Raw genomic sequence first — 25,891 nt, 5'->3', positions numbered from 1 at the left:
ACATAATATGGTCTGACAAGAGATACCATTGTTTCATGTTTTACCATACCCACTACAACTTTTACTAGCATTGCTGTAGCGCTCTGTTCCAGTTTTCTGAACTAATCTTGTTCTATCCAATTACCGCCATTAAAAAGTAAACACATTGCGGGAGCCTACAGTGAGCTCCAAACTCTAGCTAACAGCCAGTAACAAAACACATGGCAAATATTTGTGTTTAACATGCATTTTCCCGTGCAGCTTTACTACTGTTAATAAACTCTACTGCAACACCTGTGGGTACATGCCTCAGGTTACTCATGGTCATACCATGCATATTTCTCTAAATAAATACTGACAAATATCACAAACAATGGGCAATATCATACAGAGCACCGGATAGGTACACCCTCAGGTCACCCACCGAAAATTATATATACAGACTCTTATGGAGCTTGTAATAAGGGTTTGTAAATAATGCAGCAGTAACAAGTTCAGCCAACTACTGATGGAGGTAGTTTGTTTTGAAAGTTTTGCGAAAGGTTACAATTTAGGAGGGGAGGGGGAGTTCAGGGGGTGCTGCTGTAGTACAAACAGGGCTACAAGGGTTGACCACTTTTGAACAACCTTTCTAACAAAAAACAAAAACAAAACACAACCCCTCTGTACAGCACATATGGGGTCCCGGTAGGCCCCTCCAACGGAAAGCCAAGAGTCGTACCATACTGGTTAAATAAATGTGTCCATAGCTCGCAACTGAGCTCTATAAAAGCGTTTACAAATAGCTTTTATTGTAGTGCTATGGACAGCATGTAATGCACTTTTCCTTGCAGCGTTAATGCAATTTTCCTTGCTTCTGGACATGACTATTTGGAATTATTGCAGAAGATATTTATTGCACATAAAAATAAACACATTTTGGGTATCCTTTCAGTCATTTCAGGAATAATTCTATTTTTTGGTTTCCATTACATTTGTCTTGTTCAGCTACAAACAAATTAAGTTGACAATACATTTGCTTTGTAGAGATTTCCTACAGTATATCCAAGGTTCAATGAAAGCTAGCTGAGTCTAGGCAGTAATCAGTACATTCACTTGACGGATTATTATTTTTCTTCTTCTGTGTGATACAGTTCTTTAGTAGGAATTGTAGGAAACTTACTCTCACAATAGTACTTTGTTGGGAAGGGGCCAGGGTACACAGCAGGCAAGTAAAAGAGAAAGATATTCTTAGATTATGCAGACATGAAGAAATGTAAAAACACATGCAGGTTCTCATCCAAATACTGTATAAAGAATCAAACCTGATATGAAATTTGTGAAGGAATCATGTGTATAACAGTGTCATCACCCCAGCTGTGATGATATATTATAGCTTTTAATAGTTTTTAACCTTGAATCAGTTGTTTTATTATAACACAGAGGAATAGAAATATATATGGCAACGTAACAAAATGCAGAGGACACAAAAACAGAGAAGAGATCTGTGGGTAAAATGTATCAAGCTGCGAGTTTCCCACGGGTTTGAAAAGTGGAGATGTTGCCTAAGGCAACCAATCAGATGGTAGCTATCATCTTGTAGAATTTACTAAACAAATGATAACTAGAATCTGATTGGTTGCTATAGACAACATCTCCACTTTTGAAACTTGCTGGAAACTCGCAGCTTGATACATTTACCACCTGGAATGGGTTAGCATCAAAAGGAGGTGAAGGGACATTATCTTGGGGAAGATACTTTAGAACACTCAGTATGTGTGTGGCTGTGATTTTGCAGTAGAATAAGCAAATTATCAGATATATCTTACTATAATGGTCACAATCCAGCTGTGAAATTGATTGCTTGTGAATTGTTGCTATTTTTGTAGACTAAATACTGGTTCAAGCTGCTTCTCATATTGATTAATGCAAATATACCAAGAACTCTTGTTCTCTGCATTTATATTTTACCATGTTCACCAAAAGACATGACCATCTTCAGTTTGTTTGCTGCCAAAACAGGTGGGATGTAATGGAGTAGAGGTGGAGCATCACAATTTGGGGAGTTGTGTGAATAGATAGGGTTTGGCCAGGTTGGATTGGGGATGAAGCTTACCTAAAATACCTCCAAATGTCTCTCAATTTCCAATTCAGGAGATAGCGGATAAGAATGTAATTTATAAAAATACAATTTTTTCCCCTTGTAAGTTTTTTTTTCCTTATACTGGAGAACCTCTTTAAATGTTATTGCTGTTTTATTCAATGCAAACATATTTTAATTAAGATGAATGGATGTTTTGAGGCCACACAAGCTAAAGATGTGATTAGTAAATCCTCCAATATAGGGCAAGTAAAGGTTAATGATATCTAAAGCGTAAGAGCAAAATGTGACATTCAGATTTAATCCAGACAATGTCATTCTGTCCTTTCAATGTTTTAACAAGCAGCTTTAAAAAAAAGGAAATAAAGGTGATATTTGAAGAGAAAAATGTAGAAACAATACCAGTTTGTCAAGAAAAAAAAGACTGGCATTATATATAATCCACATAATTAAAGCAAATACCTTAGGAGTATGAACACTCCAATATGTGTGCTGGTGTCTGGGGCAATCATTATTGACATCATAAACATACAACACTAGGAATAGACTAAGACTTCTTACACAGGGGTGTTTAAAACAACACTAGTTAGAGAATGGATGAAATCTTATTTGTTCTTACACTTCTGAGAGCAGCAGACTGTACTATACACTAAAGCTGGGTACACACTACAGAAATTTCGACCAACTTTTTATGCCAAACGATTTTACATGCGATCGATGGTCCGATCGCTAGTTCCATGGACTGCATACACACTAGCCTTGTTTAGGACGATAATGGGAAGAGCGGACGTCCCTTTAGCGACTTTTAACAGCCATGTTGTCGTGAGCAATGACTGTAATTTCGTACTCACTGTTGTGGATCGGTCGGAAGTTTATGCACTACACAGCGGAAATGAGATTGGAACGAAAATATTAAACGGTACGACCACCCAAATGAGGCGATAATCGTCCATTTGGGCAGACTTTCGACCATCGTGTCACTGCACACACTGACCCGACTTTTGAACGAGCAGTCGTATGTCGGCTGTTTGAGACGATTATTGGATGAAAACAGTGTAGTGTGTACCCAGCTTTACTTAGCTTTCCCATAGAGCTCCATTACATTTTACTTAGCGATAACATATTCGAACTCTGCAGGCACCATAGTAATTGACACCACACAAAGCAAATACTTATCAGAAAGTTTGAACGTGTACAATCCCCTTCACTTGATTATTTTTGGACCATCAGCGTCAAAGTATGTAAATGATTATAAATAAAGCCTGTGTGTAAGGCCTCTGTTTTTTTCCATGTTTTGAATAGCGTTTTTCAACACCATGTGTAGGAGCCCTGAAATATAAACAGTGGGTTCAAAATATCTCTACATGTAAGAAACTGATACTATTTTTATAACATCAACCAAGAACTTTTCCTTAACTCTACTGAGTGCAGTTCAGACATTTCAAAAGGGAACGCTCATAAGCGGCTTGGCAGTAGAAATAAGCAGATAGCATATAAACTGATTTGGCCCCACTGACACTTCAATATCACAGCTATTGCTCATGTCCATCATTGTCTCCTCTTTCTGACACCATAACGTATTTCCCCATGTATAAGACGCACCTTTATTTTGGGGCCCTAAATTTAAAAAAAGATGTATTACAATAAGTTACTAAAGCAGAAGGCTTGTCTGGTTGTGATTTTAGTCAGAGATCTCACATCAGGTCTAGAGGAGCAGAGTTTACAATAAAGTCCCACATTCAGTTACAGGAAGGCAGCGCTACTGCACAGCGCTGTACATACCATACTACACGCTGGGCTCAATATCGGCGGTCAGCGGAGACTGGGAGGCACCTGAAGGACCTGATGGTCTTTTTACATGAAACTGGCAAGCACTGATCTGTTCAGCGTGAACTCCTCTCTCATACCCTCACACCAGAGATCATCTTCTTCATTCAGGTACGTAGCGCTGGCAGTGTATAAGACGCACCCTTTTTTTAGACCCAAAATTTGGGGGAAAAAGGTGCGCCTTATACATGGGGAAATACGTTATATATTAGGGTGAGCACAGGACTCTGCTATCTGAACTAGATGAGCCAATCTGAGAAGGCCTGCTTGCACTGCTTCGAGCAGCTGTGAGAAAGCAGGGAGTGGAGGACATAACAATCTTCCAGACTCACCAGTGTACTTTAGCAAACTAGTGCGAGATGCAGTGTTTTACAATATTGGCAGTCATTACAACTTTCTTTCACAATTCTTGGCAAGCAGTCTACTGAGAAAAAGCCAATTGCTCGCATCAATGTGAGGCTACTAAATTAAATACAACCCAAACTTGCTCTTTAAAGCCAGTAAAATAGCTGTTATATAAAGCCTAATGAAGAACCAAAAATACAAAATTCTAAAATTATGTTGGTGCTGTAATATCACATATGTGTATGATACCAAATTCTATTTTGCTCAGAAAAATAACAAGCATCCTAGCTATAATTCCCATTTAAGGACTTTGTGTTGTAAAATCTATTTAGAGCATAGCAGTTTGCCTCTAAAATCCTGAAGGAATTTTCCAGTGATACATAAGGGATGATAAATGAAGAGACGATGACACAACAGGCATCAGTTTATGCTTCTAGCTCCTTAGTGTAGTGCTGTCTTCTGAATTTTCTAATCAATCACATTATCTACACATCAGGGAGACAGAGGCAAACAGTGTGCATAGATTAGCATGAAAATATCAGAGAATCTGTTATACAGGGTAAAGAGGCACAAACTGTAATGATGGAGAAAAAGATTTAGTGATGACTATATTTTTACCTCAAAATAGCATAGTGGTTGTAGAAGAAGGGCCCATTTATCAAGCCTTAAACCATCCGGAAAAGATTTAGGCAATTTTAAGTTTACTAGCAATTAACAAATGCCCAAAGCAGGAGATATCAGAGATATCTCCTGTAATAGACAAAGTACCGCATAACACAACAGTCGCCAGAATTTATAGGATAGGGATCTTTGGAAGCTTCTCCGGCAGCCTTCCTGCTCACCTGTGTTAATTACCAGTATTGTCCATTGCGCATGCGCCACTCTAGGTCGTGCATGCGTAGTAAAAACTCTGTGTCAGAACCAGAGTTTTCAGAGTCAATGCTAGGACAACCTCCTATTGGATGCACTGTTCCAGCATGACTTTAATGGTAAAGTGCTCTGTTAAGTCATCTGTCATCGCTGAGACATATAGATAGACGTTACTTAATGGATCAAAAATGTGAATAATGATAAATAGGCCTCAAAGTTTTTTAGGTGCTTTCCTAGAAAATTGACTGTAAGTAAATATAACTACTTAGATGTGACCTCTCTCCGCTTAAGATAAAAATACACCCATTTACATTACATTACAAATAACAATTACCCTCCTGTCAAAAAATACACATTTTTATCTTTCTTAATTTGTAAAGCATAGTTTTAATTTCAAATCCATATTCTCTTCCATATTGTTTCCTTGCCGAATGCAGCAAAATGAAGCTACATTTGTGCATATGCTTTACCCAACGAAAGTCAATAATGTAAGATTTTCAATTTCCAGTGCATGGTTTTTTTTGTTTTTTTATTTACATATGTAACCAGTTTGTGGGCTAAACCAATATTAAATCAGTTTACTAGGAACTAGTAGCATAACTGCAGCTTAGTATACTTACAGGCTGCTGCGTATTACATATTTGTTCAGATCACAAAATGGCTGCCTACAGAGTAATGTAGATTACAATAATAGGTTAATTGATTAATTGGAGTTCTGAAGGACTAAGAGTCACTATGATGTATTTTCATATGCCATTTAGTGTCTGTTTTGTAAACCTTTTTAATGTAATTTCTTACATGTACACCACATGTCAAAATGTACTGAAATTTTATCTTATTTGTAGACCCATCCACACAGAAAATGTTATCCTATGTTGAAAGCAATAACACTACACAAGGACTGTTTTTTTTCTCCTACAGTCCTTATTTTTAAGAATAAGTCTGTGTCCAGCTTTGAGAACACAGCTTGCTACAGTTTTTTTTTTGTTTTTTTTTGAATACTTTATTTGTAAAGTTTTTGTCACACATGTTATAAAGATTTAATATAATTCATTAAAGACTAAATTAAATAACATCTTAAAATATAAATAGGAATAAAAAGAACAATCCTAAATGTGGTGATAACATAATATAAATATATAGACAAGATATAATAACTGAAAGTCATTATTAAGTTAAGTTAAGAGATATGAGGGAGTGTGACTATAAATAATGTATTAAATGGGGAAAAAGTCGGGAGGGAATCAAGACCTAATCTGTGACTCCCAGTGGACTGATATTTTGGAATATGATTTTGTGTTCATTCATATTCAATATTATTTATAGGAAAAGGGATGATATATTTTGAGTTTGGTCAGACGATAGTTTGGGACCAAAGAGGCTAGTGTAAATGAACCAATCACTCCAAATTTGGGAGAATTTATGAGTCTTCTTATTTATATATGCTGAATTTTTTCCCATAGATACCAAATGTTATTTAGAAATTGTTGTCTAGAAGGGGCATCTGGGTTTTCCAATATTTTGCAACAAGGCATCTGGCTGTGTTAAGAATCACACAATTTCACAGAGTATTTATTTAGGATATTGATAGGAGATCCAAGGATAAAGGACCATGGATATTGATAGGAGATCCAAGGTTAAAGGACCATGGGCCATATATATTTTTTAATATTTGCTCTATGGGCATGAACCTAAAATTCAGTATGCATTTTGAACCCATTATAACATGTGGTTAACACTTGGTTTACATGCAAAAAAAAGGCATTAAAAAAAGGATTAAAAAAAACACAGGCAAAAAAGTGGAACATAGTTTAAAAAATGCATGATACATTATATAAATGTGATAAAAATGCAGACTTTTATTTTAGCTAAACTTATAAAAAATGTTTCCAAAAAGCATGTTCACATGCATTGTTAGTGGTAAAAATATGGACTTGTGCATGTACTATAAATATTAGTTATGCAGAGCATTTACATAAAACATAAATTACACTTTGATATGCATTTTCACTTGTGTTTGTTCTTGCGTTTTAAACGCAAAACAAACATCTGTGGGTATAAGGCTTGAAGCAAAAGAAACATATAATACAGCATAATACGTCCTCATTAACTGGATGGAGACCAAACTAAACAACTGAAACAGTAGCTGAAACAATTATGCTTTAGTAGCAGACAACTAAAACAGGTTATCTTGGTTTTAATAATAAGTTTGTGAGCAAGTGTCTATGATACTTCGTAAACAAGGACATCAGAGGTCAATGCAGATCTTTTCAACACCATACCGGCCTTTTACAACATTCCAAATGTTTAAATAAGAAAAATAATACAGTAAATATGATAAATATTTGAACCAAACCATCAAAATAATTGCGGAGAACAAACAAAATGCTACATTTAATCCACTTGTCACATAATGTGCTGATACTGTAAAATACTGAAAAGAGTTGTCTTTTTTCAAGTGCAATGATTTGCAATATTATTAACGTAGCTTTTTTCCATGTATTATAGGCCAAAATCTGCCAGAGAAAAAAATGTAATCCTTAGAGTGTGTGCACAACAGTGTTACATGTAACAAGAGGAGGACACACCTGGAAAACACTCTTCCTATTTTGTGCCAAAGATGGATATAACTGTAACAAGCCGTTCCATTGAAAATACAGTATTCCCTGGTGTTTGCAGCTAGATGCTAAACATTCACACACCCTGAAGACTCTATCTGAACATCTGCTCACTCATACAGTTTCCTTACAAACCTATAAATAGATTAGGGGTGATATCAACAAAACACTGGGAGGATTATTTACTAATAGGAGTGCACAAGTACATACATTTATCTACAGCAACTGAGCAGTTTTCACTAGCCTAGTGCAAGATAACGATTACATCAAACGCCTGGTTGTTTACTATGTTTTACTGCACTGCTGTTGTTATGTAATCCATGTGTCTCTATGCACTTACCATCAACTGACCTTCTTTTTAAAATAAAATACATCATATTTATATATACAGGAAGAAAGATTAACCAGTGTTCTCCCCAGCTCCCTTTTGCTGCATCGGCTGTTTTTACTTGCCATCCGTCTCTTAGAGCCCAACAGAGTCCTATTATAACAGGCAATATGTGAGCACTACAGCCAGTAGTGTGTGTTAGACCACTGAGCCCCAGTCTGACCAGTCCTGGCAGGTGTGGGCAATAACCTCCAACACTTTTCATTATTATTGCAATGTATTACAACTGCCCCCACCTGGCAGCTTCTTAATGCCATCCCCCTGGCAATATTTTCTGGGGAGAACACAGTATTAACTATATTAATGTAAGATATGGCCAGTTAAGAAAGCTTTTATAGTTGAATAATAATAAAAATAATAGCCAAAGCAAATGTTAACTGGTCTTATGCAAAACATCATATCCCTCAGACAGGATAATAGCTTCTGATTCTGTCATCTCAGAAACATTTAATAATAGTACAGTAATTTCACAGTTTTTCTCTACTATGGGCTGCCTGTGTATACAGTTGTGCCTGCATAAATCCCATGTGTCTGCTGGTAGGCGTAACATAAATGCAGGAAAGACTTGTGAGGAGAGGAAAGGAGCAAGGACATGAATGAGGAGAGGCAGAGATGGACCAAGCCAAGGTATAAACACCAATAACCCTTAATGTACCAGTCTGCAGAAGTGTCTGTCTATCAGTTCTGCTGTGTTCTTTTATCTATATTCCTTTCAGTGTATTGGTTTTTAGGGTGAAAAGAGTCATAAAAATAAATAGCAATGTATTTTATGCATTTATACATTTGTATTCAATAGAATGCATTCAGTGAAAGCCACACAACTGGAAATGGATACTGGATAACCAATATATAGAAAGTAATAGACATATCACCAACACCAAACCAAGGGCACAAAAAACTCAGAGTAGGACTACTTTATCTATCATTCTGGTTGGGACCCTTACACAATCTGCATACCCTTTCACTGAGTATATATGTTTACAGGGCTAATAGAGGATATAGAATACTTGCCAACTCTCACGGAATGTCCGGGAGACTCCCGCATTTTGGGCGGAGAGTATGGCAATCTCCCGAATCTGCCCACTTCCTAGTGAAGTCGGCAGAATTTGGTCCAAAATGCGCCAATTCTCCGGGAATCGCGGCATTTGGCCCCGCCCCCAGTGTAAAATGACGCGTTTGCATCATTACGTCACCGGGGCGGGTTTAAAATGACGATATTTTGCCGCCCCGGCCCCCTCCTCCCCCGGCAGGCTCCCGGGAAATGAACTTTAGAAAGTTGGTAAGTATGGGATATAGCCAGATAGTAAATAATGAAAATGATAGGAGTATTCCTACGTTTCCAATATTGTACAGCAAGTATTCTACCGATTGCTTTGAGAGCATGAGGTATTTGCAGAAGCCAGCCATAGGAACGTGCAAACTTCACAAACAACAATAGCGTACTGTGGTGTGTTTGTGATATGCCTTTTGGAGCAATTGGCTCATTAGTCAGGATTTTTTGCCAGTGCATCGAAGAACATTTGGACTATAGGTCACAAGAAGTTTATGTGACTGCAGCAGATGCAAATCTGTTAAAAAACAAATAAACCCACTGCTGGACATTGATATACAAAAGCATGTGCATTAATGCAAAAAGTAAATTACATGTAAAAAATGTGTTTACATTTAACTAAACATAGCTAGGAAGCTCTCTGTGAACTTACTTTGCTGGAAGGGAATATATACAAAATGGTTAGGCATACTTGCCAACATTTAAATGGTGAATTCCGGGAGATCCCGGGCAGGGGGCATGGTTGGAGGCCGGGAGGGTGCGGGGCTCGGTCAAGCACGTCATTTTGGCCCTACCCCTGCAACAAAAACGTCATTTTGTTGTGGGGGTGGGGCCAAAATGATGCGATTCACCGACATTCCGGGAGAGTTGGCAAGTATGTGTTTAGGGGGTAGAGAATTTTTTTTTTATTGAGCTATTTGCAAGAAAACATATGGGAGGGGGGTTAGGAGTACAGAAGGGAAGAGGTTGTTGTGGTGCGGGTATACAATGTCTACTTGAATAAAAAAGAACAATATATACATTTTTATCGTACATCATTTTGGAGTGGAAATTTAAGTGAGACAGTGCATACAAACAGAAAGCTCAATGGATCCAAATGTCTGATTTGCAGTCTCCTAAGCAACAAACTGCACTCTACAGATGGTGGGTGTAAACGCAAGGCCTACTGATGCCATTGCTAGTTCTAAGGTATATTCTCCCCTTTATCGTTTGAGCTTTTTGACTCATTTAGTCATTATAGCATTTATTTCACCACAGTCAAAGTGCTTTTCAAACAGCTTCAGCGATATGAGCATGACATTTTACCTCAAAAACATTACTCCTAATGGCGCAGACTGTTTAGCAATCTTAAATATTCAATGTATGTCAAAACTCACAGCTGTATGAGGAGTCTCCTAATATAATATAGAAAATAAAGAAAAGAATGCAGTGCTGGAGATTTGTCAACTAAATGAGTAAAATGTTAGTGGAAAAATTCATTCAAATAAAAATCAACATAAAAAAAAAAACCATTCATACACATCAATCTTAACCAGCAACCGATGCACATCTCAACAGCTCTCTCTACCAGTACATATGGAATCACAATCTAGCGTTCAGAATAGCCAATGTTCTGTGACTCAGAAATATCAGTATGGAATCCACTTTTTATAGTTTGGATTCACAGGTGCTCTCAAAGATCACAAACATCAATCAAATACACATAGTCTTGAAAATTTGACTGTTCTCATCTGAAATTCTTCAAAAGTGTAAGATCCTGGACTGTGTGTCGCTAACGCAGTCAAGTGTATAATATTGGGAACATCAATTGCTTCATCTACTAAGCTTGAACAAACAAGTAGGTACATTGACAGAGAACCAAAAAATGAAAACATCCTTAATAAACTGCATGTCACAACCATGTACTAAGCTAAACATACACTTTACAATCAACCTATTTTTCTGTACATGTAAGAGGTAACAAGGTAGCAACCACACTAATGACAATCAAAGGAAGCCACTGCTAACCTTTTATTGTCAAAACAATTTCTTTATTAGCATTGGCACCAAAAAAGTATAAAAGATAAAAATGGGTGAACGGGTCAGCTGGAGTCCTAACTAGTTTTGTGCTTACAATGACACTTTCTCAGAGGCATGAGGATGTATGTACAGTAATATGCGTATAGAAACTATACTGCAGAACAAACTTAATCCCATGTTAATTCAAATGGAAGAGTGCATTGCGAAAATACTGTAGAAACTCGTAGAATACATAGAAATAATGTTTGAACAAGGTATTAAAAATAGGTAGATTTTATTCAATATAACTACTCTTCAATTTATTTAAAGTGCAAAAAATTTTAAATATAAACTGATCAGCCACAACATGAAAACCACCTGCCTACTATTGTGTAGGTCCCTCTCGTGACAGCAAAACAGCTCTGATCCGTCGAGGCATGGACTACACAGGAATTCTGGAGGCACCCAGTGGTATCTGGTGCAAAAACATTAGCAGCAGATTCTTTAAGTCCTGTAAGTAATGTTGTAAGTCCATGGCTGTGACGTGTTTATCCAGCACATCCCACAGATGCTCAATCGGATTGAGATGTGGGGAATTTGGAGGCCAAGTCAACACCTTGAACTCTTTGTCATGATACTCAAACCATTCCTGAACAATTTTTGCAGTGTGGCAGGGCACAGTATCCTGCTGAAAGAAGTCACTACCATGTAAATGATGCAGGTGCACCCAGCTGTCCACATGATGTAAAAGAAAACGTGATTCATAAGACCAGGCCACCTTCTTCCATTGCTCCATATCTGATGCTCACATGCCCATTATAGGCACTTTCGGCAGTGGACAGGGAGTCAGCATGGACACTCTGAATAGTCTGCGGCACTGTGTCTTCTGACACCTTTCTACTATAGCCAGCATTACCTTTTTTAGCTATTTGTATTACAGTAGCTCTTCTGTGGGATTGGACCAGATGGGCTAGCCTTCGTTCCCCATACATATTAATGAGCCCTGCGTTGCCCAAGTCTCTTGTCAGCGGCTCATCGGTTGTCCTTCCTTGGACCACTTTTGGTAAGTACTAACCACTGAATACCAGGAACACACCACAAGATATGCCATTTTGGAGATGCTCTGACCCAGTTGTCTAGCCATCACAATTTAGCCCTTGTCCAAGTAATGCAGATCATTACACTTTCCCATTTTTCCTGCTTCCAACACATCAAATTCATGAACTTACTATTCACTTGATAATCAATGTTATTCACTTTACTTGTAAGTGGTGTTAATATGGTGGCTCACCTGTGTTAGATAAGCCTACTGGTGCATATATATATATATATATATATATATATATATATATATATCTTACACCCAATTACAATATATTTTTTTTTTTTTACAATATTTGCAATCAGAGCTAGACCTAAAATACTTGAGATAGTAACTACTAGAATTTACAAATAATATATATATATATAAACTTATCAAGACTAAGTATCTCGAAACATAAGATTTAATCAGTTGGGTAGCATTTTCCTAAAGCATGTCACACATACTATACATCTGGTACATGGCAGAACCTGTCTGAGCTTTAAATGGCGGCTGACAGAGGACAATAGAACATACTGAAGCAGATAACAGGTTACATATAATATCATACACCTTGGAATCTTGTAAATGTAGCACTGTTGATAAGATACATGCACTGAAAATGGAGGTTCACTGCCCATGTCACTTGTTTATTGTTCCTTTAAGATAAACATGGGGCCTATGCACAGTGGAGGCAGCCATTTTGTGGATTAAACCAATATTGCCTAGAACGCAGCCTATACATTCCCTAGGAATTAGGTCCTTAGTGATGTTACAAGTTCCTCATGAATGTATAGGTTGCATTTTCACGAACATTGGTTCAACCACCAAAATAGTTTCCTCCCCTGTGCAAGTGATGAGTGCATTTTAAGGGAAAATACATAAGAATTGATAAAATACACAAATATAATGAAGGAAAAAGAAAGCAGTGGGTACCTTTTGGCACTAGTGGACAGCTTGGCAGCTGTTTTGCTGGATATCTTCCCTTCTTTCTTCTTAGGTTGAACTTTCTCCCGCTCTTGCTCATTTTGAACCCCTTCTCGTTGGTCTCCATCAGAGCTACCTCCGCTAGTACTTGGACTGTCATCTACCCTTTGACCTTCAGTTGACATTTTGAGGCTCTAGAAGGTAAAAGTATGAGAACTGTTACCAATTTTTAATACTTAAATTCTGGATATAGGTCAAAACTGAACACTGAGTAATAACAAATATTTATCCATTTCAAGCTTATCTTTAATTTAACTTATTTTATTGGCATTTTACTTTAAGCAAAACATTGTTAATGGCAAAACACAGTAAAAGTAATCCATAAAAACACATGTAAAATAGTGCAATTACAATAGTATTGTCTACTATTAACGTTAAATGCTATTGAATTGTTATTGTCTTCATCTTCGTTGTGTATGGACAGCTCATAATCATAAGTAAACAACACTATAGCAGCTATAGTCACAGTGACATCTGTAGGCTATAATAAAAGTACTAATTAGCGTGCCAAAAAGGCAGAGTAAGACAATCAGTATATGAAACCAATTATTATTTTCTTATAATACACAAGTAATTGGATATATATTGATCTACTGGAAAGAAAATCTTTAAAAAGATGTGAGTTCTGATGTTATTGCTGCTAATCAATGAGTTATGATGTCATCAATTAAGTGATCATTAGGAAAAGTTGTGTATTATATGGAATTAATCACCCCCTACTGTAAATAATTAGGGACAATGGACCTCAGATTTCTGTGACCATATGTAAACTGATAAAACAGATAAGCTAACTTTTAACATTGCGTTGTATAGTTTTGATAAATGAACATAAACGTTTTGATGACAATTTTTCTTTAGGTGATAAATAGCAAAGTAATCCAGGATACACTTAAATTATGTCTTCCTGTTAAGATGTTTTATAAATAAATAATGTATCACATCCGGAAAAAAAACTCTTAGGCTTGTCATAGGGAGATAGGTCAGAAACCATCACTCATAACTTTTACCTTTACACTTGTGTTCAAATCAGAGTCAGGCCTTTGGTGTTCTGAAGTTGTCATATGCTCATACAGTGACACAGAGCATTAAACTTGACATTATGTTTACCTATCACAAGAGATATGGAACCCATGAACTTACATAATCAAATTATATAACAATCTGATTTTTCAGACTATATCATTTTTGGTTCACATGCACAGTAATGTATAGAGCAACCAAACTGGCTGATGCAATGGCAACATTAGTGGCCAGCTTAATTTTGTTTCATATAGTTAGGAACCGTATCCACTGTGCAGCTTGAAGAAAGTAGATTACCCTAGGACTGTGCAAGTGCGTGTGGCCCTTTGCCCATTGATAAACTGAGCAGTTTTTTATTTAGGGATTATTTTCACAGTAGTTTAACTTATTGTAAAATATATATAATCAATTTTCACTTCTGTGGGCCATCAAAGAAATAGCCGTGGAATATTCAAATCCTCAATTTTTTGACTGAGATTCCACATTTGAAACATAATCAATTGATCAACTTGTAGTCACTACAATGAACACGAGTAAACGGAGCATGAGCACACAAAAACTGCTGAAGTGGGCATGGAGTATTGGAACCAATAGCTTCCAATGACTCTATTCTCCCCATGTTCCTACACGTCTGTGTTTTTTATTTAACACTAATTAGTTTTAAAAAAAAAAGCGCTAATTAAATCATGCTTTTTAACCCCTGTGGTTAAATGACCAGGTATGACAGCTTTGCAGCTTCAGTTAAATGGATTGTATTAAATAGACTCAGGGAGGCTTACTTCAAAAATGTCAATAATTTTGCATGCTAATGTGACCATTTCCTGCCATTGTTTTATTAGCATCTATGGATGATGTTAAATTATTAGTCTTGCTTAGAGCATAGGATCCAGGAGAGTGACTCTTGCTGATCTGCAATATCTGGGGAAATAAAAATGATGATGGGTGGACATCCCACTATGAATATGGTTTAGGTAAATATAAAACCTAGTAGGGAAAACAAATATGAAATAATAAATATCTCAGCTGCAGGAAACAATTCACCCATAAGTGTTTATCAGTCAACTGTTGTGTTATTCCTACTGGCTTCTTGTGTATGTTCTACATCTATCCATCTCTTCCCTACAGTATGGTTTATTTTTTTTAGCTTTGTGTGTATAAGACACACTCATCATTTACAGTGCAAATTAGATATTTCTATTAGGTAATATGACTGTAGGGGCATGTGGAAATAAGTATGTAATTTAAATTGTTTTAAAGATTTCTAAATATTTTAAACATTTAACATCATGCAGGCACTAATATTGGCATTTATCATTCAATAAATGAGCCCAATCACACAGTGTCAGCTTCAATTAAAAAGTAACTTTTGCAAAATGTTTTTAGAGGACTTTTATGTACTAGATACAAGAATCATTTATGACATAAAATAGGTGCATCCATGAGACTTTGTTGCAAGCTCATTACATGTAAGTACACAGAAGTATGATGAAATCAAAACATAGCAGAGAAGATAATTCTGGTTTATAAAAACCATAGGCCTGATTCATTAAGGATCTTAACTTGAGAAACTTCTTATTTCAGTCTCCTAGACAAAACCATGTTACAATGCAAGGGGTGCAAATTAGTATTCTGTTTTGCACATAAGTTAAATACTGACTGTTTTTTCATGTAGCACACAAATATCAACTTTAAATTTAAGTGTACAAATAAGCTATCAAGTATTTGTGTGCTACATGAAAAAATAGTCAGTATTTAATTTATGTGCAAAACAGAATACTAATTTGCACCCCTTGCATTGTAACATGGTTTTGTCCAGGAGCCTGAAATAAGAAGTTTCTCAAGTTAAGATGCTTAATGAATTAGGCCCCATGTTAGGATATTTTGAAGTGACAACAAGTGCACACTGTGCATATGAAAAGTGAAAGTAAAGCACTTACTCAATTTAAACACAAAATCAAGTAGAAACAAATGCAGTGCACACTATGAAGTTCAACATACAACACCACTATTAAAAGAATCACATCTGGGCCTTCATACAGAAATAAACACAATATTATTTGACTTAAAAATAATAAATTCTTTACTGCTGCTATGTACAAAAATAAAAATGTACCAGAGTAACTCTATAGCAAAAAAGTGAAAGATCAATTCACAAATGATAAGATGGTAGAAGTGAATGAACACTTGTCTGTCTGTTTGAAAAAGGCTGAGAGGTAAGTTTAGAGAGGAGGGTGGCATTGGACTGTTACATTCATTGTGTAATTCAGCAGATTTGGTGACCGGGGTTTTCCAAGGTAAGTATGATTTTATTTTCTTTATTCATTCTTCAACTCCTCTTCTTTAAATGGATGTTCTTCTTTTTAAAAACAATGCTTTTACCATTTCAACATTTTGTCTTGTAACTATAAAGATGTTATTCTTTTCAAGTCAAGTAACACTGCATATATCTATTTAGATATATCACTAAATAAAAACCATCTTTAAAGTTATACAAATAAATGTTATGTAACAATCTGATTGTTCAAACTAAATTATTTTTGGCTGACATGGTCAGTGATGTACAGAACAACCAAATTGGTTGATGAAATGGCAACATTATTGGCCAACTTAATTTTATTTCACATAGTTAGGAACCGTATCCACTGTGCAGCTCTATGCTTTATCATTTCAACATTTTGTCTTGCAACTGTAAAGATATTTTTCTTTTCAAGTCAAGTTACATTGTATACATCTCTTTAGATATATCACTGAATAAAAATCATTGTTAAAATGAAACAAAAGTTAGCAGGTACAAACATAACATTATTAAATAAAAACACAGACAATATATCTTGCAAATACATAAAAACTAAAATAGCCATAACCCTAACATGATTTGCTACTTCCTACCGGTTATATAAAGCACAGCATTCTATAGGGCACAAATCACTTGGTCTGTAATAGAAGCAGTACAAGTCATATTTTATTACTTATATTTAAACGTTTACAAGAGGATCTTTATATTGCATCCCTAAAGAACTTTATTGTATTTTTCTCTGGACGATATAACTTTAAAATAAGTTGCTGAGAGCAATGGAAATCAATTTATGGAGGTTTTTGATGAATTTAGAGAGTAGGAATAATGTTTAACAATTTGTAAAAACTATTATAGATGCCATCTGACATTATGCTATCATGGCTAATGAAAACAAAGCATTTCTCTACAACGCTCAGAAGCTCTCAGTTTGCTACAAGAGGTTTATTCTTGGCTAGTTCTTGTCAGAATGTGCTTGTACAGCCGATATCTTCCATTCTTCATTGTCGCTTTACAGCAAAAAACCTGGAGACCAGCTAGTTTTTAATTTTTCACAATCCATAAACAACACATAATAAGGCCATGTTTATGCCATATTAATAAAAACTAACTAATGCAGACTAGCTAGGTGTTAACTGCACTTGTGACCAGTGAGATTTGTTTGCCTAATACATTAGTTCTGTATCAGACAGGGAGAAACCGGACTTTATTTTTTTCCTTAACGTGGAAACTAGAATTGAAAAAAAATAAACACTCTTAAATAAAAGTGTCTCATGTGGTCAGTAACAAGCATACACCCATATTAAAACCAAGGACTGTACTATGGGTACTGGTTACTTTACCAGATTGTCCTTGCACCCTTTATACAAGCCTGTGCTCTCCCATATAAGTTCAACCTTTCTCTTCCTCTACTGTTCAGGACAACAGCTGAGAATCATTAGAATTATTTCTCTACATCTAGATCAGGCCTGGCCAATCTGTGGCACTCCAGGGGGTACATTTACTAAACTGCGGGTTTGAAAAAATGGAGATGTTGCCTATAGCAACCAATCAGATTCTAGTTATCATTTATTTAGTGCATTCTACAAAATGACAGCTAGAATCTTATTGATTGCTATAAGCAACATCTTCACTTTTTCAAACCTGCAGTTTAGTAAATATACCCACAGGTGATGCAAAACTACAAGCTCCAGCATGCTTTGCCACTAAATAGCCAGCTGACAGCTGGTAGGGCGAGCAGGGACTTGTATTTTCACAACACCTGGAGAGCCACAGGTTGGCCAGGCCTGATCTAGAGGTTCCAAGCATAGCATTCTAAAAAGCTGTGCTATTACTGCAGCCAGAGCAGCACTATTATAAGACAACCCCAGTGGTGGAACAGACAGAGTGTCAGTGAAACACAAGAATAGTAGTGGATACAGCAGTCAGGTTTAGCACTATTCTTACTGGAGGAGAATAGTCTAACATGATGTAGGTTTTTACTAGGACCCCTGCAAAGTGATATGGTCTTTTTTGTTAATGACAGGCAGTTCGCAGCCGCCCATGCAGGTACAAGACGTGACTGGCATATACAGGAGTCACTGGAGCTGGAATGCAAGGATGTATACCGGACACACTGGTGCAGGAATGCAGGTAAGTATACAGGAGTCAATAGTGCAGGAATGAAGCTAAGTATACCGGAGTCAATAGTGCTGGATGCAGGTTAGTGTACAGGAGTAACTGGAGCCAAGAAGGAACTAAATAGCAGGCTATATAGACACAAAAATCTGGCATCGTACAGGTACACTGAGTAGTCTTATATAGTGTGCATTAAACTGGGGGGGAGGGGGTTGAAGGTCAGAGGCAGACTTGATCATGTGACTAAGTCCCTAAAGTTAAGGCGTGCACCACTAATGTGATGTCATCCACAACAGTATACTGTTACTGGCTACGCCCGAGAGCAGCTTGCCTGACGGCACCAACAAAGAAGCTCCAGTCGATGTGCCAAACGCTAGTCTAATAATGTCCATTAGATACAGGGCGGACAAGTTCTTGTGTGAGGAAGAAAACCAGCTGTTTAATTTTTCAAAGTGTTCTACAGGAGCTAAGACCTTAGAATTTTTATAAGTCACTCACCAACAACTACCCGTTAAACACCTTGATTGAAGATCTGCTTTGGAATGCCGACAAACATTCTTTAAACAATTCCAATATCATAACTATATGTAGGTAGTTCTATGATACACCCAAATAATAAATGCAGGATTTCAATTACATTTCAGTAACTGTTCTTAAAAAGGGGTGTCCCCTAAGATTCTCTTAAAACAGATTATTCCACTTGCTACAAAGTAAGACACGTATGATTTATTGTTAATGATATAGTATCACCATGAAGATGGATGACTAAGTGACACATATTGTTTCCTAGCAATAATGTACTTTTGAAATTCTTCACAGGTGCATATTAACACTTTAAAGTAACCACCTTTGTGATATAGTAAGGTACTGTAAAATTTGTTTTCAAGGTGTAGAACAGTGAGAGGCAACTTGATACACTTCAGATAAGGCATGGGCACTCTCGAACCTTTATAAAAGGGCTGCACATTACCGTTAATCTCAGTATTAAGTTAAAAAAATACATTGAATCAAAAAGACACCTCTTTGTAATAACATATCAGGAGGCATTGTAACCAAGTGACAAGCCATAACAAACAAATCTGACAAAGTAGGAACAAACTTGTCAGGCAGCTGTTGCCTATCACTAGTTTAGAATATTGCAGATTTTGGATTACTAAACAAATTTAAGAACAGTGATCTGACAATTAAAATAAATCACTTGGACAGAATTCTACACTTCAGTCATTAATTCCTAATCTATGCAAAAAATGTAAAACTAACCAAAAAACAATTCATAATAACTAATCTCAAGAACATGCAGATGTACACTACATGCCAAAAAGTATGTGGACACCTGAACATCTCATCCAACTGCGCTTATCGAACATCTCATTCCAAAACCATGGGCATTAATATGGAATTGGTCCCCCCCTTTGCTGCTATTACAGCCTCCACTCTACTGAGAAGGCTCCCCCTAGATGTTGTAACATATTTGCAAGGATTTGCATCCATTCAGCCACAGGAGCATTAGTGAGATCAAACACTGACATTGGACGATAAGATCTGACTTTCAGTTAGCATTCCAATTCATCCACAAGGTGTTAAATGGGGTTGAGGTCAGCGCTCTGTGAAGGCCAGTCAAATAATTCTACACCAAATAGAGGAAACAATTATCATATTGAAATAGGGAAGGGCCTTCCCCAAAATGTTGCCAAAAAGTTCAAAGAATACAGTTCTCTATAAAGACATTATATGCTGTATAGTTAATACTTCCTTTCACGAGAACAAAAGGACCCATACCAAACCATGAAAAATAGCCCCAGACTATTATTCTTCCTGCACCAAACTTTACAATTGGCAGCTTGCATGTGGGTAGGAAGGCAAGCATCTGACATACCCAGATTCATCTGTCAGATGATGAAATCTCACTCCAGAGAATGTGTTTCCACTGCTCCATATTACAATATTAGTGTGCTGTACAACACTCTAGTCAACATCCGACACAGTGCATGGTGATCTGAGGCTTGTCTAGAGCTGCTCAGCGATGAAAACTCAATCCATGAAGCTCCAGAGAAACCGTTCTTGTCTGACACGCTTTCGGAGGCAGTTGAAAACTCAGTAGGGAGGGTTGCAACTGAGGACAAACGATGTTTAAACTCTCCTTGCTTCAACACTTGACAGCCCCTAACTGTGAGTTTGTGTGACCTATCACTTCACAGCTGAGCTGTTTGTGCTCTAGACATTTTCACTTCCCAATAACAGCACTTACAGTTGCCCAGGGCAACTCTTGCAGGGCAGAAATTTGACAAACTGACTTGTTGGAAAGGTGGCATGCTATTACAGTGTCACTTTGAAATTCACTGAGCTCTTCAGTACGATCCAGTCTACTGATAATAATTGACTATGGAGATTGCAGATCTATCTGCTTGTTTTTAAGCACCTGTTAGCAATGGGCATGGCTGAAATTGCCAAAAACTAATTAGAAGGGTTATCCACATACTACTGGCCAGGTAGTGTACACACACACACGCACACACACACATATACATATATACACATATATATTATATATACATATATGCATATATGTATATATATATATATACACAAGTTAACCCGTGCATGATACTCATGCATTCTAGTCAAATCAAGCTACTTAAGGTGTTAAAAAGGTTCTTGTCATGCATTTGGGCCTAGCCCAGGCCTTCTCAGGGGAAGAGCGTTACTTCCCGACGCAAGCGCCCTTTTTTAACGTGGTTTTGTCCACATGTCACCACCTCATCCATTTTTCTCCATCACCTCATCCTTCATCTTCATCGCCACATCCTTCATCAAGCTACTTAAGGTGTTAAAAACTCCCCACTGTCACCCCCGGCAACCACCAACCACTCCCAACTGTCACTTCTCCTTCAAGAAATATATAGGTCAGTGTATAACTCTGCCCAGCAGGTGGCGCTGCAGCTTGGTTTTTTTTTTTTTCCACACACGCCACTAGGCATTTATATAGTAGATATATATATATATATATATATACACACTATATGAACAAAAGTATTTGGCCACATCTGTTAATTGTTAAATTGAGGTGTTTCAATCAGACCCATTGCCAGAGGTGTATAAAATCAGGCACCTAGCCATGCAGTCCCCATTTGCAAATATTTGTGATACAAAATGAGTCAGTTCTGAAGAGCTCAGTGACTTCAAGCGTGGTACTGTGATAGGATGCCACCTTTGCAATAAGTCGTACGGTCAACTCTAAGTGATATTAGAAAGTGGAAGTGTTTCGGAACAACAGCCACAAAGCGGAAGACCACGTAAAATCACAGAGTGGGGTCAACGACTGCTAAGGCACATGGTGCGTAAAAGGCGCAAGTGCTCTGCTGCTTCCATAGCTGAAGAGCTCCAAATTTCCACTGGCATTAATGTAAGCACAAAAACTGTGCAGCAGGAGCTTAATGGAATGGATTTCCATGGCTGAGGAGCTGTATGCAAGCATCGGATGGAACGGTGTAAAGCACACCAACACTAGACTGTAGAGCAGTGGAAACTTGTTCTGTGGAGTGACGAATCACGCATCTCTGGCAGTCAGAGGGGCGAGCCTGGGTTTGGCAGATACCAAAGAATGTTACCTACCTGACTGCGTTATGCCAACTGTGAAATTTGGTAGAGGAGGGATAATGGTATGGGGCTGTTTTCCAGGATTTGGGCCAGGCCCCTTGTCTCCAGTGAAGGGAAATCGTAATGACAATTCTATGCTTACAACTTTATGGCAGCAGTTTGGGGAAGGCCCTTTTCTATCCCAACAGGACTGTGACCCAGTGCACAAAGCCAGTACCACAAATACATGGTTTGATGAGTTCGGTGTGGAAGAAGTTGACTGGCCCGCATAGAGCCCTGGCCTCAACCCCATCGAACACCTTTGGGATGAACTGGAACAGAGATTGTGAGCCAGGCCTTCTCATCCAACATCAGTGCCTGATCTCATAAATGCTCTACAGAATGAATGGGCACAAATTCCCACAGAAACACTCTAACATCCTGTGTACAGCCTTCCAACAAGAGTGGAAGCTGTTATAGCTGCAAAAGGGGGACCAACTCCATATTAAAGTATATGTATTTGAATACAATGTCATTACAGTCACTGTTGGTGTAATGGTCAAGTGTCCGAATACTTTTGTCCATATAGTGTATATAAGGACCCCAATTATTCACAGTACACTTAGGTACAAAATGCGATCCATAACTTTATTTTATTATTTACTTATTTTAAAGCTGCACTACCATCTGGAGCTAATTAGCTCCTTCACCTCCTACGGCACCCAGTGCTGCTCTATGTAGCTATTTTTCCCAGACCTTCATGGTGTCTTAGCATCGAGCGAAAACTTGAGCTTTGTGACTAGCAGAAAAGGGTGTGAGAGACAGTACCAATGAGAATCCACAATCACAAACATTGCGGCTTCTGATTGGCCTCCTCAGCTGACACAACACCTCTGCTGCCATTTTAAAGTGGTGAATGAAAATGTTCACCACTTTAGCTGGTAATGGAGCTTTACATGAAGGTTTATTTATGAAACAACAACATATTAATGGTAACTTATGTTTAAATGCATCCATTTCCATATAACACAATTTAGACATAACTATGCAACTAAATGGCCTACAATGAAAACACAACATATTAATATTTTAAGGGGTTCATCACCACAAAAACACATACTATACTGCACAATGATTCTAAATAAAGGGTTTTATTTTTGCTACATTAGTCTTTTAAACTATTTTAAATAATTTTATTTTAATTATAATTTATTTAAATAATTTTATAAAACTGAAAGTTGAAAAAGTCTACTTTCCAAAATATCAGCTTACAATTGGAACATTCAACGCAAAATAATATTGGTGTTCCACTTAATTAATAATGTTCCTGGTCCTGTGATTTTTGGTACTTTCTTAAGAGTTGATTACACTCCTCCTAAACCAGTAAACGGTTCACTTTTCTCTGTATCTATAGTGTTATTATTACAAAGAATTAAATTGTTTCAATATATTAAAGACTATTGAAATGTATATCTTAGAGTACATTTATCCAAACAGTTGACTTCCTTGTATGTCCTTGTTGACAACTGATCACATTTTACAGCTTGCCAGTATTTGTAAATAAACAGCATTTACAAATATTGCTACTGTTTTAAAGCCAAATAGTATCATTTCCTAATCACAGAACCTGCAGATGTGCAGTGAACTCAATCCTAAAACACAAACACATCTATCTGTCCACCAAGCACATACCAAGGTACGTGCTCACTTGACATCCTGCTTACTAGAGTTATAGTACAAACTACATAAGTAATTTAAACTTATTTTCTTTCCTAAAATACTGATCAAGCCTCATTTACGTTTAAAATAACTTATGAAATTTAGGTAACTTGGGAACGCCTTCATAAATGTGTACTCTCCACACCCTAAAGCTTATTTAAGTGTCTCATACCACAATGTGCATGTGGTCACAATTTGAGGTGACTTAGTGCACTTATCCTACATTCAACAAAGAATGTCTTGATTTTGCCAGCTCCTTTCATTAGAAATTGCTAACCTTAGCAGCTCTGCAGCCGAAGCCTTCTTTACTCACTAAGCCATGCATGAATCCCTATAAACTTGCCTATTCATGTAAACATCTATATATTACTTTACAAAACGTCATTTGTGCTGAGATGCATTTTTGTAAAATAACTTTACTAAGCTTTTAAAATCCTGCAGCTTGTACAATGACAGTGCAGATAAACCATACATTGTGGTTGCTTGCAGATTATATCCATAAATCTCTTCGACAAAACAATTTTCATTCAAAAATGAGTGATTTTCAAAGTGTCTGACATAACTGATTTACAGTATGGCAACCAGAAAATAAGACAGACACATTCGTGGCTACAGTATGTGGCTGCTCATTTATTACACAATTCAAAACATCACGGGACAGAGTTGACCAGTCTTTACTGTAAAGCAGAGGTTCTTACCCAGGGGTACAAGAAATTATTTTGAGGGGTGCGAGTGGTAACGATAGATTTTTAACTTTCAGATTTGTACTATACATTTGATTTAACTGTACTATGTACTCACGGAACCCATGATGCACTGGCAAATGCTACAACGATATGACCCCACAGGTATTTAATGACTGTCAATAGTATATGTTTTTGTTTACTTTTAGTAATATCTTAATTTTTGTTTTTTATTTGTATCAAAAAGTTACATAAAAATATATGTATAATTTCAATAAATAAATAATTTTTTAATAAGTATAATTTCCTAACAAAAAAAAAACGGAATTTTTTTTTTCAATGGGAGGCAATCACTAAAAAGGTTAAGAACTGCTAGTCTAAAGTTATTAATCAGAGCAAATAGTATATAGGAATAGCTGTGCTTAAGGGATTGCTATTCTATACTAAATTTTAAAACATGGGACCAGTTCTATTGAGTCTGACCATATGAATTTGGTGCATGTGTTGTGCTTAATGACAATTACATTTTGATACACTTTGCACATTTATAGCATTTTATACAGATATTTTTACATATTTTCCTTGATTATACTTATGAAATATGTGGTTAATGTTCCCAGTTGGAAGGCTATAGTGTTCAAGAAATTCCCTAATTCCAGTAAGTGCCATTTACAATGGTAAAGGTACCAGTATATGTATTGTACAATGGGGAATTGTACTCAGTGCTCAGTATATATGCATGGTTTTTGCAGTTGCAACAGGTTTTGTTAATACATAGCATTCAATAGCGCTATGCCCACTCATAATACAGTTTCACCAGCTTTACATACACTAGAAAACATTGATCCTTTTGACATTTGAGAGAAGTGCACCTATAGAAGCTATAAGAAAATATTTTTAAAAAAGAAGCATGGACCCAACATTCACAATTTGCTCAACCCATGATGTTTTTTATTTTATACAGCAGTGTGTACACTTTATCTAGCAGTCATGTAGGTCAACTATCCTAATTTTTAAAGACAATCAAGCAAGTTGCTGAGTGAACAATATGGGTGATAACATTTTGCCAAGCAACATTTTAATTACATCTTGAAGTTTCTCCACACAGTTATAAATTGATGTAATACAGTTTTAGCAACATTTTTACAATTTTTAAGTTTTGTTTTTGAAACCATAACCTCACCATTTTATATATGTGACTAGAACACATAAATGTATATAACTTAAGGGCCTATTTATGAAATGAAAAAGTGTGTTC

The 25,891-nt window shown here is 36.8% G+C and overlaps 1 protein-coding gene across 2 annotated transcripts in view; it reads right to left on the bottom strand.

Annotated features, from left to right (window-relative positions):
- Window positions 1–25,891, bottom strand: part of LOC142158410 (ubiquitin-conjugating enzyme E2 E2) — a 199,445-nt gene that overhangs the window by 171,785 nt on the left and 1,769 nt on the right. Inside the window, exons 1-2 of one of the 2 annotated variants that reach the window (XM_075212334.1) lie at window positions 15,024–15,121; window positions 13,174–13,358 (exon numbers count right to left, since the gene is read on the bottom strand). In XM_075212334.1, the coding sequence (XP_075068435.1) occupies window positions 13,174–13,358; window positions 15,024–15,086 (248 nt within the window). In that variant the 5' untranslated portion in view covers window positions 15,087–15,121. Of the gene's footprint in view, window positions 1–13,173; window positions 13,359–15,023; window positions 15,122–25,891 lie in introns of those variants that run through there. The other variant, XM_075212333.1, reaches the window with a different exon arrangement.

This window comes from Mixophyes fleayi, chromosome 5, assembly GCF_038048845.1.
Source record: "Mixophyes fleayi isolate aMixFle1 chromosome 5, aMixFle1.hap1, whole genome shotgun sequence".
Taxonomy (NCBI): domain Eukaryota; kingdom Metazoa; phylum Chordata; class Amphibia; order Anura; family Limnodynastidae; genus Mixophyes; species Mixophyes fleayi.
This window is presented reverse-complemented; position numbering and strand designations above follow the sequence as displayed.